The 16,757-nt window shown below is 44.8% G+C and overlaps 1 protein-coding gene across 3 annotated transcripts in view; it reads left to right on the top strand.

Moving 5' to 3' along the window:
* Window positions 1-5,949: 5,949 nt before the first annotated feature.
* The window catches only part of LOC112247946 (thrombospondin type-1 domain-containing protein 4), a 70,392-nt gene continuing 59,584 nt past the window's right edge, over window positions 5,950-16,757 (top strand). The window contains exons 1-4 of one of the 3 annotated variants that reach the window (XM_042305097.1): window positions 5,950-6,369; window positions 7,911-7,974; window positions 14,782-15,434; window positions 15,810-16,630. In XM_042305097.1, the coding sequence (XP_042161031.1) occupies window positions 16,172-16,630 (459 nt within the window). In that variant the 5' untranslated portion in view covers window positions 5,950-6,369; window positions 7,911-7,974; window positions 14,782-15,434; window positions 15,810-16,171. The remainder of the gene's footprint in view (window positions 6,370-7,910; window positions 7,975-14,781; window positions 15,435-15,809; window positions 16,631-16,757) is intronic. The other 2 variants (XM_042305095.1, XM_042305096.1) reach the window with 2 other exon arrangements.

Raw genomic sequence — 16,757 nt, forward strand, 5'->3', positions numbered from 1 at the left:
GCTATCCAAATCACACTCGTGGCTGGAGACACTGGAGATTTATGTGGTGATTAGAGGGACAGAATAGTGAGAGAAGACAAAATAACACAGACCTGCACAAATAACACACTTGCACCTGCATATTTAACCTTTGACATAACATAACTACATTTGTTGGGGGTAAAAACAGGAGCAAGTTATTTGTGTGTGTACAAGTGCTTGTATGAATGCTACAGAATATATTAGATGGAAATGTGTGACATCAACCTAAAGAGGGGGGACATTTTTGAGAAGGGGAGGAAGGGGGACAGAGCAGAGAAAGAGAGAAAGTGGGGAACAGTTTTGGAGACCGATCTGACTGGTGGTCTGTCAACGCTTCACAGTGAACTTCCCACTATGTCCTTCTAGCCAACCAAACCACATCAGAATGTCCTAGCCCGACCAAACCACATCAGAATGTCCTAGCCTGACCAAACCACATCAGAATGTCCTAGCCTGACCAAACCACATCAGAATGTCCTAGCCCAACCAAACCACATCAGAATGTCCTAGCCCAACCAAACCACATCAGAATGTCCCAGCCCGACCAAACCACATCAGAATGTCCTAGCCTGACCAAACCACAACAGAATGACCTAGCCCGACCAAACCACAACAGAATGACCTAGCCCGACCAAACCACAACAGAATGACCTAGCCCGACCAAACCACATTAGAATGTCCTTCTATGCTTCATATGCTATTGTATGACTGGTTAAAATGTATGATATTATACGTCCTCAAAGTATTATGATATGGAACGACCGCAATTCCATTCATGATGTAACCTAACGTAACATATCATACTAAATTAAGTGTCACAGAATAATATGAATTGTTTGAGACCACATTGCATTTTCACATGCCTTGTCTAGACAAACATTCTGATGTATTGAAGATCTTTGTTGTTGAGGTTGTTGACTCAGTACAGTATGTTTATCACTTGACCATTAAGCCAAGATGATACAGCAATATATTCCAATCCATCTCAGAACCATTCTTGTGAGCACAGTTGTAGAAGCTTAATTTGACCACTCTTTTGTTGCTGAGAATATTTTTTTTACCTGTATTTATTAACTAGGCAAGTCAGTTAAGAACAAATTCTTATTTTCAATGACTGCCTTGTTCAGGAGCAGAACGACAGATTTGTACCTTGTCAGCTCGGGGATTTGATCTTGCAACCTTTCGGTTACTAGTCCGACGCGCTAACCACTAGGCTATGCAGCCACCCCAAATGCAGATCAGCTTTGTGATTTACATCAATTCCCTGAGAGCCCACACTAACACACAGTATTGTATATATCAGTATTGAACTTTTCATGTAGTCTACTTTTGGCCAGCCAATAGCCTAACCACTGATCAAGCAACATTATGCACTAAACATTCAAATCCTGTTGCTACAGGATTATGTTTGCTGTGACAATATAGGTCAAATTAAGATCCTACACCTGTAGCTGTGTTTTGAGTCTTCCCATGCAAACTCCCCTTGGTGGGTGTGAGAGTTAATGTGGAGACAGACAGAGAGAGTGGAACCACAGGAGGCTGCTGAGTGGAGGACAGCTCATAATAATGTCTGGAACGGAGCCAATTAAATTTTTTATTTTTGATTTTTTTATTTCACCTTTATTTAACCAGGTAGGCTAGTTGAGAACAAGTTCTCATTTGCAACTGCGACCTGGCCAAGATAAAGCATAGCAGTGTGAACAGACAACAGAGTTACACATGGAGTAAACAATTAACAAGTCAATAACACAGTAGAAAAAAAAGGGGAGTCTATATACATTGTGTGCAAAAGGCATGAGGAGGTAAGCGAATAATTACAATTTTGCAGATTAACACTGGAGTGATAAATGATCAGATGGTCATGTACAGGTAGAGATATTGGTGTGCAAAAGAGCAGAAAAGTAAATAAATAAAAACAGTATGGGGATGAGGTAGGTAAAAATGGGTGGTATCAAAGACAGGTATTTTATACCATTCCACCATTTATACCATTCCACCGATTCCGCTCCAGCCATTTAACACGAGCCCATCCTCCCCAATTAAGATGCCACCAACTTCCTGCGATAGACACTACCTCCCCTCCTAGCCTTCTCTCACCTGCCAAAAGACCACCAATTCTATTGGCCACCTCACTTATTGTCCAACTACCCTCCCTCCCCCTCCCTCCCCTCCCTCCCCTCCCCTCCCTCCCTCCCTCCCTCCCTCCCTCCCTCCCTCCCTCCCTCCCCTCCCTCCCTCCCTCCCTCCCTCCCTCCCTCCCTCCCTCCCTCCCTCCCTCCCTCCCTCCCTCCCCCCTCCCTCCCTCCCTCCCTCCCTCCCTCCCTCCCTCCCTCCCTCCCTCCCTCCCTCCCTCCCTCCCTCCCTCCCTCCCTCCCTCCCTCCTCCCTCCCTCCCTCCTCTCCCTCCCTCCCTCCCTCCCTCCCTCCCTCCCTCCCTCCCTCCCTCCCTCCCTCCCTCCCTCCCTCCTTCTGTTCAGACTCAGCTATTCTTTCCTTTACCTCTTTTCCCACTCTGTTAAGAATACACAGTCCTCCTCTTTGATCCATCTATAAGATGCCTCTGGAATGGAACAAATATTGACTCCATCTGACCCAGACAAATCCCTCCCTCCTCCCTTCTTCCCTTTCCAGCTCTTTCAATTCAATTCAAGGGGCTTGGCATGGGAAACATATGTTAACATTGCCAAAACAAGTGAAGTAGATAATATACAAAAGTGAAATAAACTATCAAAATTAACAGTAAACATTAAACTCACAGAAGTCACTCTCTCTCTCTCTCTCTCTCTCAATTCAATTCAAGGAGCTTTATTGGCATGGGAAACATGTTTCAAGGGAATATCAAGTGAACTGGATAAACAAAAGTGAAATAAACAATCAAAAGTGAACAGTAAATATTCCAAGAGAATAAAGACATTTCAAATATCATATGATGTCTGTATACAGTGTTGTAGCAATGTGCAAATAGTTAAAGTACAAAAGGGAAAATAAATAAATATGGGTTGTATTTACAATGGTGTTTGTTCTTCACTGGTTGCCCTTTTCTTGTTTCAACAGGTCACAAATCTTGCTGCTGTAATGGCACACGATGGTATTTCACCCAATAGATATGGGAATTTATCAAAATTGGATTTGTAATCTGAGGGAAATATACATCTCTAATATGGTCATACACTTGGCAGGAGGTTAGGAAATGCAGCTTTCCTTAAGGTTGAGTCAGGTATTCTGCCACTGTGTACTCTCTGTTTAGGACCAAATAGCATTCTAGTTTGCTCAGTTTTTTTGTTAATTCTTTCCAATGTGTCAAGTGATTATTTTTTTGTTTTCTCATGATTTGGTTGGGTCTAATTGTGTTGCTGTCCTGGGGCACTGTGGGGTCTGTTTGTGTTTCTGAACAGAGCCCCAAGACCAGCTTGCTTAGGGGACTCTTCACCAGGTTCATCTCTCTGTAGGTGATGACTTTGTTAAAGAAGGTTTGGTAATGGCTTCCTTTTAGGTGGTTGTAGAATTTAACAGCTCTTTTCTGGATTTTGATAATTAGCAGGTATTGGCCTAATTCTGCTCTGCATGCATTATTTGGTGTTTTACGTTGTACACTGAGGATATTTTTGCAGAATTCTACATGCAATGTCTCAAATTGGTGTTTTCCCATTTTGTGAAATCTTGGTTGGTGAGCGGACCACAGACCTCACAACCATAAAGGGCAATGGGTTCTCTAAATGATTCAAGTATTTTTTGCCAGATCCTAGTGGTATGTCAAATTTGATTTTCCTTTTGATGGCATAGAAGGCTCTCTCTCTCTCGCTTTTGTCATTCATTCTTTCTCTATCCCCTCTTTGTCACTGTCTCCCCCTCTTTTTTTACCCCTTTCTGCCTCCACCCTCTCGCCCTCCAACGTTGGGCCCCTTTCTCTCTCTAATTCATTACCCCTTCTCTGTGTGTGTAGTGTAGTATTAGGTCAGCCTTCTCCTTGGTAAAGGTTTATATAAGACTCTCTATGCCTGTTGATATGGCTGCCAGTCTAGACCCCGAGCCCCCCTCTCTCAATTCAACACAAAGGGCTTTATTGACTTGGGAAACATGTTTACATTGCCAAAGCAGGTGAAATAGATCATTAACAAAAGTGAAATAAACAGTAAAAAATGTACAGTAAACATTATACTCACAAAAGTTCCAAAGGAATAGAGACATTTCAAATGTCAAATGTCTCTCTCTCTCTCTCCTGGTCCCAGAAAGCCTCATTAAACTTAGCACTCTGGCAATGAAAGGGTCATGGGTATGTGGCCAGAGTAAGAATGCCCGAGGTGTGTAGTGTCTATGTGTGTGGGTTGGTGTGTGAGGTTGCAAAGGGGTGCAGAGGTAGTTAGGGTGAGGGAGTTATTGTTCCCCTGGGGTGGAACTGCCCCGGACCACAGTGCTATTACTCACTACAGCCACCCGAGACAAATAACAGATCTACAGTTATATACCACACACACACACCCTCTTGTGTGATATGGTGATTGCTTGCTAATCAGGGCTGTGTGGTTGGACATGCGTGTCTAACAGGTCCCACACTCTGGTTACTGCCTCTGAGATACAGGAAGAGGGATGGAGAGAAATAGAGAAGAGAGAATAATCAAGAGGAATATAGAAAAGGGTGTGGAGAAAGGGTCAGGAGGGTCAAGAGAGAGAGCGAGAACAAGAAAGAAAGGGAGAGCGATGGAGATGGGCACACAGCACTGGAGAGATTACCATGGTGACCACACAAACACAACCTGTTGTTAGCTTTGATAATGGATCAGTTCTGTTGAGTATCAATAAGACACCAGGTCTTTCACACACTCTCTAATACAGTGTAGTTAGTTACAGTATAGGCTACATCCTGTGATACTGTGTGTTTATCCTCATCATTTCATACAACAGAGTGTTAGTGTGACAGATGTAATCATAAGCCAGTTGTATAATGTGGTTCAGGCTTTAGATTGGCTTAGACCAGTGTTTGATGTAGCTAATCTCCATCACCATCTCTGTACTGTAGTCATGTTGTGTTTCTGCTGGCCAAGAAAAGCACACTGTCCTCTGAGACCAGTAGCTCTGTGTTAGATCATACATACCCATACACACATCTCTCTCTCTCTGTCTCTCTCTGTCTCTCTCTGTCTCTCTCTCTCTCTCTCTGTTTAACTCATAAACCTGTGGCAAACGCAGCCGGAGGCAGTGACTATTCACTCAGGCCAGTCTTATTGGTGTTTGCAGACAACAAATAATGTCACTAAACTTAGTGCCGCGCCAGTTCCACTTATGCTTTTGACCCGAAAATCATCGCCACCCCTCTGCTCCTCAACCGCTCCCCAACCACTCTCTGATGTGGTACCGCGCGCGCTGCGCTTTGGGTCCACTCGTATTATCGCCCCTCCAGATTTGGAACGCAACGCGGTCAATGGCTTCCCTCGGGAACGCTCGCGCGCTGTACCATGTCGCTTCTATTCCTGATTGAACCGGTTATAAAAACGGGTTGGGACCGATGCATGCCAATAACAAACACATCAGAACTAAAATATCCACAAAGACGGACATTTCAGAAGTTAATAACAATAAACTATGCGGGTGTGTCTGTTTGGTCTGTCGACTATTCTCATAAGATATTTGCATGATTGATACAGTTTTTTTATATTCGATGTTGTAAAACAATAGTCTTGTAATTGTTTTAATTTAATTTATTGGCTCTAAAACAATAAGGGGGTTGCGTGCGCGCCACGGGGTGCTACTGTCAGCGCTGCCAACTCTGAGCTCCATGAGCAGTTGTCAACAAAGACTTGATGATTATTAGTGATCAGAACAAGTCTGTACAATAGAACATTCTTATAGAGGGTTGTTGTGCAACTCAGAAAGCGGCTCTCAGTTACTCAATTATAGATTAGTCAGAGTGGTGCCCGCAGTTTGGTGTGTGCGTGTGTGATATGGAAGGGAGAGAGAGAGTTGTGTAATCTGTCCATTTTGTATCGCTCTTTTTCTCCCCTTCAGGCCCCCCGGCTGCCAGACGTCACACCAGTTTAAAACCAGGACAAAAAAAGTTGTCCGGTGAACGAGAGAAAAAAAAAACTGAAACCCTTCCCCGATCCGAATCCAGGGAGGAGTGGGTGAGTGTGACAGAACGAGGGGGACCAGAGAGAGAGAGAGCACGCGAAGGAACCTTCTCTCACAGCCACACAGAAGACACAGCGGTTGTTCTGACTATCACCGAAAGGAACGGATAATAACTCACCCCGGGAATCAACAAAAACACATATACGGTGGTCAGAAAGTCGTTACCGGGGGAAATACTTCAGGGCGAGGCCACCGAGAGAATGCGTCTCAGGTTTCTGTACAGGTAAATTGGGGGGACTCTATTGACCGATAACCTGCTCCACGTTTTCATGTGTGCGAAAGCTTTCTAACCAAATTTGATTTCAGTGGCGATGTAGCCTACAGTAAGTGTAGTAGTGTACAGTAAGTATATGTTATCTATACGCATTTAAAACTGTTGAAAAGTCAACTGTTGTGAATAAAGATCCCGTGTTTGCTATAGCATATAGGTGAAGCGTACACGCGCACGTGTTGCGTTGCATCGGCACGATATGTAGAAGGAATTTTCCCTCGGGCTGGGGTTGAGGTTAAAACTCACTGTGTCTGGGCAGATTTTGTAACAGTTCCCACTCTCCCTCCCTGTCCACCTTCTCTCGCTCTCCGTTTTTATTCTACAATGTGCCACTGTAAAGAGAAACGTGGACGCGGGTAGGGGGTCGTTAGTTCAGGCTGAGCGGATCTGTTGTGTCAGGCTGTGCGGGACCTTTGTCTGTGGTTTTGGGATAATTGTTTAGTCTAGTGTGGGCCTGGGGACTGTGGGGAGGGTTTCAGTCGGAGGGGAGACGGCGGCGGTACACACATTGGAGAAACTGCACCAGTCACAGCGGTCACATGTGGCCTGCGGATTTGTGATTGCGGTGATGTTATGGGATTGTGGTGTGTCTTCACAGTTCCCACAATAATTGTGTTGGTACATCTCAAATGATCTACTTTAGCCCAGTGCGCATGCGTCCGCGTCCTGAGTTTGTAGCTATATAAAAGCACTTTAAAGGAACCTATAATCATGTGGCCAATATAAACCAAAGCCAGAGGCCCCTCTCTCCAAGCCTCAAACTATTAAAACAAGTGTACATGATGATTTGGGATTGCGAGTGATTGCGTTTGGATGTGGGCTTGTGTGTTTAAAAGCCACAGGGTGTGGACAGGTGGGAGGAAAAACACGGCTGATGTTTGGGCATTAGTTTGTTTGCACCTTCTCGGCGCGGTCAGATTGATTGAGATGTATGCCGCTGAACCGCTGCTGAACCGCCAGGTCAAAGAAACAGTTATTCCTGAATTCACACGCGGCGCCGGGAAAAAACGACGCATTGTGTGCATCTCTAACATAGCTAGATCTGGAACATTTGACAGAGTGTCAACTGAACTGCTGAGAGTTAGTTTTACAGTATGTCCTATAATGAAAGAAAACACATTATGCACGGTCCTTTTACTCATGATAGAACGTTTCTTAAACAGCTACTAGACAGGCTCTGGACTGTTAGGGAAAGAGAAGTATGTGTTGACTATTAAATGATATAGTTTATGAAGCTACTGAGGCGTTTTGATAGTCTTAGGATATGAGGATATACAGTGCATCCCCATAATACATCCTCTGTAAGGAAACTCATCATATCTGGTTCTGTTTACTAAACCCCTCTTCACTCTTCCTCTCTATCCCCCTCTTCGTTTTATCTCCTCTCTCTCTCCCTCCCTCTCCCTCTCCCTCTCTCTCTCTCTCTCTCTCTCTCTCTCTCTCTCTCTCTCTCTCTCTCTCTCTCTCTCTCTCTCTCTCTCTCTCTCTCTCAGGATTTATGCAATGTGTTGTTTTGTGGCAGTCACATCCTCTCTGACCAAGGCTGAGAAGAAAAAGGTGAGTAGTGGTTTTACCACAGTGATGGTGATTTGAGGCAATTAGTGTCTGTAATCGTAGTTTAGGGTTCATGTTCATTTATGAACATTTGAACATCTTGGCCATGTTCTGTTATAATCTCCACCCGGCACACCCCTCATAGCCTGGTTCCTCTCTAGGTTTCTTCCTAGGTTTTGGCCTTTCTAGGGAGTTTTTCCTAGCCTACGTGCTTCAAGACCTGCATTGCTTGCTGTTTGGGGTTCTTGGCTGGGTTTCTGTACAGCACTTTGAGATATCAGCTGATGTACGAAGGGTTATATAAATTGATTTGATTTGATTTGGTGGATCAACCCATGAAAGCCTGCAGTGAGTGGTGCACCAGTGGTCAGATCGGGCCCGGGTCAGTGGTCGTGAGTCAGTAATGGTCTCGACTCTGTGGCAGCTGTGTTTTTGTGATGTCACTCATTACCGAAGTCCCTTGGTGGCGGAGTGGTCCCCTGACACAGAGACAGAGACAGGTGTGGCCGTTATTTGACCTATTGTACCCTGGACATGCTCAGAAATAGAACACACACACACAATGTCCATACACCTACTATTACATACACATACAGGCATGTACGCTCTTTCTCTCAGAGTGGTCGTGCACAGACTCATGTTTTGGTTTTTGCTGAATGGAAACTTTTGTTCTCTCTAGCTGTTCTGCCAACAAGGCACGAACACACGCGCACACACAGCTCTGAGTTATGAAATGAAAAACATTTAAACAGATCCACAGAGGAACACATCAAAGCCTTGCCTGTTACACACGCACATGCACACACAGCGCACTGGGTTCAGCATGCCAGGCCAGAGCTGGCTTTGCCACAGCACTTCCACAAGGCCATCCATCCATCTTCCACAAGGTTGATGATTTTATTCCTCAGTTCATAAAACTGCTTTAAAGCTACTGCCAGCATAAGTGAACTTAGCTCAGACGTCTTCTATTTCCTAGCCCGCTGAACAACATCCAGGGATTCTGGCACTGAAACGTTGACACCAATTGAAGGCAGATTTGCTCAGGCAGGGGCCAACAGAACCAGAGAGGCCTGTCTAGGAAACACTTGTTACATGTTTACTACATGTTTATCCAACTAGCTCTCACAGTCTCACGTCAGAATTAGACGTTCATCCATGTTTCTCAAACGTCAAACTTCAAAGATGTTCCAAACGTCAAATATCAAAGTGTTTAAGGGTAAGTTTAGGCATTTATCTGTATTTTTTAAATGTTTTGTTAACCCATCCTCCACCCCTCTTAGGAAAACAAACATATATGTATATATATATTTCTTTTACAGTTTTCTGCTATGTATACATACATTTTACACATACATTTTACACATACATTTTACATACATGGTACTTTTATATAAAGCAATCATATAACAATAATACATTACCAAACAAAAAGCTCTTTAATCCCACCCCTCAGCTACACTCAGCCCATCCCACCTATCACCATAGACCTCAGCTCTTTAATCCCACCCCTCAGCCACTCTCAGCCCATTCCACCTATCACCATAGACCTCAGCTCTTTAATCCCACCCCTCAGCTACACTCAGCCCATCCCACCTATCACCATAGACCTCAGCTCTTTAATCCCACCCCTCAGCCACTCTCAGCCCATCCCACCTATCACCATAGACCTCAGCTCTTTAATCCCACCCCTCAGCCACTCTCAGCCCATCCCACCTATCACCATAGACCTCAGCTCTTTAATCCCACCCCTCAGCTACACTCAGCGCATCCCACCTATCACCATAGACCTCAGCTCTTTAATCCCACCCCTCAGCCACTCTCAGCCCATTCCACCTATCACCATAGACCTCAGCTCTTTAATCCCACCCCTCAGCCACTCTGAGCCCATCCCACCTATCACCATAGACCTCAGATCTTTAATCCCACCCCTCAGCCACTCTCAGCCCATCCCACCTATCACCATAGACCTCAGCTCTTTAATCCCGCCCCTCAGCCATTCTCAGCCCATCCCACCTATCACCATAGACCACAGCTCTTTATTCCCACCCCTCAGCCACTCTGAGCCCATCCCACCTATCACCATAGACCTCAGCTCTTTAATCCCACCCCTCAGCCACTCTCAGCCCATCCCACCTATCACCATAGACCTCAGCTCTTTAATCCCGCTCCCCAGCCACTCTCAGCCCATCCCACCTATCACCATTGACCTCAGCTCTTTAATCCCGCCCCTCAGCCACTCTCAGCCCATTCCACCTATCACCATAGACCTCAGCTCTTTAATCCCACCCCTCAGCCACCCTCAACCCATTCCACCTATCACCATAGACCTCAGCTCTTTAATCTCACCTCTCAGCCACTCTCAGCCCATCCCACCTATCACCATAGACCTCAGCTCTTTAATCCCACCCCTCAGCCACTCTCAGCCCATCCCACCTATCACCATAGACCTCAGCTCTTTAATCCCACCCCTCAGCCACTCTCAGCCCATCCCACCTATCACCATAGACCTCAGCTCTTTAATCCCGCTCCCCAGCCACTCTCAGCCCATCCCACCTATCACCATTGACCTCAGCTCTTTAATCCCGCTCCTCAGCCACTCTCAGCCCATTCCACCTATCACCATAGACCTCAGCTCTTTAATCCCACCCCTCAGCCACCCTCAACCCATTCCACCTATCACCATAGACCTCAGCTCTTTAATCTCACCTCTCAGCCACTCTCAGCCCATCCCACCTATCACCATAGACCTCAGCTCTTTAATCCCACCCCTCAGCCACTCTCAGCCCATCCCACCTATCACCATAGACCTCAGCTCTTTAATCCCACCCCTCAGCCACTCTCAGCCCATCCCACCTATCACCATAGACCTCAGCTCTTTAATCCCGCCCCTCAGCCACTCTCAGCCCATTCCACCTATCACCATAGACCTCAGCTCTTTAATCCCACCCCTCAGCCACTCTCAGCCCATTCCACCTATCACCATAGACCTCAGCTCTTTAATCCCACCCCTCAGCCGCTCTCAGCCCATCCCACCTATCACCATAGACCTCAGCTCTTTAATCCCACCCCTCAGCCACTCTCAGCCCATTCCACCTATCACCATAGACCTCAGCTCTTTAATCCCACCCCTCAGCCGCTCTCAGCCCATTCCACCTATCACCATAGACCTCAGCTCTTTAATCCCACCCCTCAGCCACTCTCAGCCCATTCCACCTATCACCATAGACCTCAGTTCTTTAATCCCACCCCTCAGCCACTCTCAGCCCATTCCATCATTCACCATAGACCTCAGCTATTTAATCCCACCCCTCAGCCACTCTCAGCCCATTCCACCATTCACCATAGACCTCAGCTATTTAATCCCACCCCTCAGCCACTCTCAGCCCATCCCACCTATCATCCTCATTTGGTTTCCATGTGCCATATATTTTTCAATTGTGCTGTGATGTTTTACATACATTTAGAATCTTTCTAATTCTATAGTATCCACAGATTGTGAGCTAAAGATGAAAGCCTTTCCTACGAGTATTATTATGTTATTTATTTATTCAAAATCGGTCAAAACGGCTATTTGTAAGGTTAATTTTAAATTAATGTTGTGATTTTCTTCACCATTCCTGAACCCGTGACCAGAAACAAGCTACATAGGGGCAATACCAGAATAAATTATGTAGTGTTTCTGTCTCATCGCAGCAAAATCTACAGAGCTGAGATTGTTGTATAGCATATACAACAACGTATATAGCGTTCTGTTGGTGGCAAGAATTTTGTATAATAATTTAAATTGAAAAACTGGAAGTGTTGTTTTTTGTACCAGTTCATAAACCATGTGCCATGGAATCGGTTCATCTAAATCTCTGCCCATTTATTTTGCTACCTGTATGGCACAGCTGTCAACATTTTGGGCCTCAAATAAAACTGGTATATTTTCTATTTATGCCAATTCCTTTCAGCCAATTTGTGTCTTTAATTTATGGAAAGCAAACAAGTTTCCTACCTCTTCCCTTTTCCACTTGCCTCCTCCATATGTGTGGTAATGCTGCAATCAGTTGTACGTTTGGAGCAGACATTCTCATATATTTTCAATAGCAGCTATTGTTTCTATTCATAATATCATTAATACATATAATACCAATTAAATCCATAAAGAATGTGTTTTTATTAATCAGTATAATCACTAACATTTGTTGTAATATTTGTTCTACCTTTTCTGGAGGATAAAACTGAAATTGTAACCAGCTTTGTATGGCTTGTTTAAGAAAGGGCAATACTTTAAACAAAATGTCATTTTCAATTACAGAAAATTACAACTTCTTGGAAATTAGAAGTTGTAATCTGTATAAAGGCAAAAAGGCAATTTTTGAAAAAAGGATGAACCTTTCTTAATAATCTACTTGAGAACCATTTTGGGTTTTAATATAACTTATGTATGAGTGAAGCTTTTAGTCAGAGGTTTAAAGCTTTAATATTTAATAATTTTAGGTCCCCAAACTCATATTCATTATATAAATAGGCACGTTTAATTTTGTCTGGCTTAGCATTCCAAATAAAATGTTATATTTTTTGCTCATATGATTTAAAAAACAACTCGTCTGCAGTAGGCAGTGCCATTAGTAAGTCAGTAAGCTGTGATCGGACCAAAGAGTTCATCAATGTGATTTTTCCATAAATAGACAAGTATTTACCTCTCCATGGTTGCAGAATCTTACCTATTTTTGGTAACTTTCTATTGAAATTAATTGTGGTAAGTTCATTTATATTTTTTGAGTTGTGAATATGAAGTATGTCTAATTCACCATCCGCCCATTTTATTGGTAAACTACAAGGTAGTGTAAACACTGTGTCTTTTAACGATCCAATATGTAATATGGTTCACTTGTCATAATTAAGTTTTAGTCCAGAGAGGCTAGAAAAGTGATCAAGATCTTCAATGAGACTGTGCAGGGATCCAGATTGAAACTGTGCAGGGATCCAGATTGAAACTGTGCAGGGATCCAGATTGAAACTGTGCAGGGATCCAGATTGAAACTGTGCAGGGATCCAGATTGAAACTGTGCAGGGATCCAGATTGAAACTGTGCAGGGATCCAGATTGAAACTGTGCAGGGATCCAGATTGAAACTGTGCAGGGATCCAGATTGAAACTGTGCAGGGATCCAGATTGAAACTGTGCAGGGATCCAGATTGAAACTGTTCAGGGATCCAGATTGAAACTGTGCAGGGATCCAGATTGAAACTGTGCAGGGATCCAGATTGAAACTGTGCAAGGATCCAGATTGAAACTGTGCAGGGATCCAGATTGAAACTGTGCAGGGATCCAGATTGAAACTGTGCAGGGATCCAGCTTGCGGACTTCACTCATCTGCATACATTGACATTTGTTTTTATCCCCTGGATTTCTAACTTCTTGATGTTCTTGTTGGGTCTAATTTTAATAGCTAGCATTTCAATGGACATAATAAATAGATATGGAGACAACGGACAGACTTGTTTTACTCCTCTTAAAAGCTCAATACTCTCTGAGAAGTAACCATTATTTACTATTTTACATCTGGGGTTGCTGTACATAACTTTTAACCCATTGTATAAGAGATTCACAGAATATAAAGTAATCCAGGCATTTATATATACATTCTAGTTGTTCTTTATCAAACGCCGTTTCAAAATCTGCTACGAAGACCAGGCCTGGTATCTTTGCTGTTTCATAATGTTCAATTGTCGTATATTATCTCCAATATATCGTCCAAACCTGTCTGACCAGGATGAACAATATCTGGTAAAAACTTTTTATTCTATGTGCTATGCATTTCGCCAGGATTTTTGGTGCCTCCAGTTTTATAAATGGACTGGATCTTTATACTTACCACCAGGGTGCTGTTTTAGTAGTAATGAAATCAGACCTTCTTGTTGAGTACCTGAACGTCTACAAATTTAAAATATGCTAATAATGGATCTTTGAGTACATCAAAAAAGGTCTGATATACAGTGGGGCAAAAAAGTATTTAGTCAGCCACCAATTGTGCAAGTTCTCCCACTTAAAAAGATGAGAGAGGCCTGTAATTTTCATCATAGGTACACTTCAACTATGACAGACAAAATGAGAAGAAAAAAAATCCAGAAAATCACATTAGGAAATAAATCTTTACAGTTAACATCATTCAGTGGAAATGGAGGAAACATTATGCTTAAAATATTTAGCTTTCAAAATATAATTTGGTGAATCATGGATGACTCCATAATTTGTAACGAGTTTCTGCAAATTATTTTTGGTAACATTTCTATGATAAAGATTCAAGAAAACACTTGTGCTTTTTACACCATTTTCCATCCAATTCACTTTATTCTTGTAAAACATTACACTTGTTTGTTCTTATAAGTACCTCCAATTCTTTTTGTTTTTCCTGTAACCAATTTTGTGCCTCTTTAGGCATTAACTCTGCATTTTTAAGGTTAGGGTTAAGTTTAGGAATGAACTCAGAAATCTTAAGGTTAGGCATGAACTCTGAATGGTTAAGGTAAGGGTTAAGGTTTGGGATAGGCTTAAAACAAAAACTTCAAAAACAACTTTCTATCACTGGATTTCAACATGCAATATTGCATCAGAGGCAGACGCCCATCCGCCATCCCTGTCCGCAACACCCTTGAATGTAACAGCACTCACTGTTGCCCCTAGTGGCTGGTTCCCACATCATCTCCCAACATCCTCAGACATGGATGGATGTCTAGTACTGACTTGTATCACGGGTGACCTGGCTGGTTTATCATATGTCTGATGTGTTCTTGTGTGTGTGTGTGTGTGTTCGTGTTCCAGGCGACGGGCAGAAGATCTCGGCAGGTGGACAATAGTCCGGAGGGGGTGTGGTCTGCCTGGGAGGAGTGGTCAGGATGTTCTCAGAGTTGTGGAGTGGGCGTGTCACAGAGAACCAGAAAGTGTGAAGCCCCTCCCCGTCCCCTAACTCCACCCCTCTCCCACTCTCCTCCAATCTGGGGGGGTTCATCGTTCCTCCCAGGGAGGGCAGGGGGTCCCAACCATGGCTCTGTCATCTCTGCCATCCACCCCTTCTACCCCCCTCGTTACTCTAGCAACCAGCCATCCCAATACGGGGGAGGAGGTGGGGGAGGGACAGAGAGACAGCCAGACCCCTTCTATCCCCCCTCACTCCCATCATCCAATCAGAACCCAGGACTGTCTCTCTATCGGGACACTCCTATAGGAGGAGGGGCAGGAGCTGTGCCAGCGCAGTCCTCCAATCCCACGTCTCCCCTCTATCGCCCGGAATTCTCATCACCCAATCAGGAGCCAGGTTCTGTTTATCGCTCCCCCTCATTTCCTGCCCCCCCATCCAGCTACAGCCAACCAGCACAGGCCGCCCGCCGGCCAACCAATCCTGGAACAGGGAGGGCGGGAGGAAGTGGCAGCAGAAGGTCAGTGTTGCCCAATAGGGGGGCCCTGCCTGCTAGTAGGTGAGTATGATTGGATGGTCGTGTTGGCAAGGAAACTGTTTACTGTAGATGTTGTGTAAATGTTGTTTTAGACGTCATGTAAATGTTAAGTCGTTGTCGTTAAGGCGTTAGTAGTATGAGTTGAGTCATTCGGTTGATGTGAGTCATGGGAGTGTGAGTTGCTGTGCCATTAGCCACTAGTTCTGCTCAATATCATGACCTCCATACAGATAGACTCCTTTAGGGCTCTCACTCTCCTGTGCTCTGCCTCTAACTCTCTGTAGGCTGTAAGCTGTTGGCTCCAGTTGTGGAGAATGTCAATCATTTTAAGAGCAGATAAGAGTTCTGTCATCATGTGTAATATTTCCCTGTCTAACCCCCCTCTCTCTCTCTCAGGTCCTCTTCTATCCGTCCGGGTCAGTTTGGTTACGGCAGGGTTCCCTTCTCTCTGCCATTACACCGGCAAAACCGGCAGGCCCGCCACACTGAGCACGGCAATGCTACCATAGCAACCCTGGTACTAGAGACCGAGGGGCAGGAGGGAACTGTTGTTAACATTGACCAAATGGACAGATCTGGAGAAGGAGAAGAGAAGAGGAGGGGAGAGAAGGAGAGGGAGGGAGGCAAGAACCACAAACTGAATAGGGGAGAGAGGGAGCATGAGAGGAGAGAAGAGGAAAGGAAGAGAGAGGGGGAGAGTACGGAGTCACCTGTCGCTAAGGCATTAATAATGACAACCATAGCTAAACCAGAAAGGAATGTACAGAGGGACACGGACACTCACAGACAGACGGACAGACAGAGACAAGCTGCTGCGGAGCGAGGGAGGGAGAGAGGGAGAGAAAGAGAGAGAGTACCCTCGACACTCCCTCACTCACACAGGCCATCTCCCTTCCAGCCCAACCACGACAGAATCATTGATAGACGCACCCCTCTTCCCCTCCCCCCTCTGTCTCACCCCCACTCCCCCTCTCTCTCTCACCCCTACTCCCCCCTCTCCACCACTCCTCTTCCCAGCACAGAGAGAGAGTCCCCCTATGGGTTCAACCCTCAGCTCCAATCCCCTCACCCTGGACCCCCCAACCCAACATCTACCCCCTGCAACATCAGCAGCACCCCATCCCCTGGCCGAGGGGGAGACAGGGGGACAGAGATTACCCCCCCAGAACTACAGGTGTTCGGGAGCAGAGAATGAGTATCGTCGGTGCTTCTCACAGGTAAGAGCAGATGTCTTGGGTCTTGAAATGCCTCAGTGGTTGGAGTGTAGAGTTAGTATACCAGTAGTTAACTAGGAGCTGGTTCCTGTATGAGTGTAGAGTTAGTAACACCAGTATTAACTAGGAG

Source organism: Oncorhynchus tshawytscha, linkage group LG23 (genome assembly GCF_018296145.1).
Source record: "Oncorhynchus tshawytscha isolate Ot180627B linkage group LG23, Otsh_v2.0, whole genome shotgun sequence".
Lineage (NCBI taxonomy): Eukaryota > Metazoa > Chordata > Actinopteri > Salmoniformes > Salmonidae > Oncorhynchus > Oncorhynchus tshawytscha.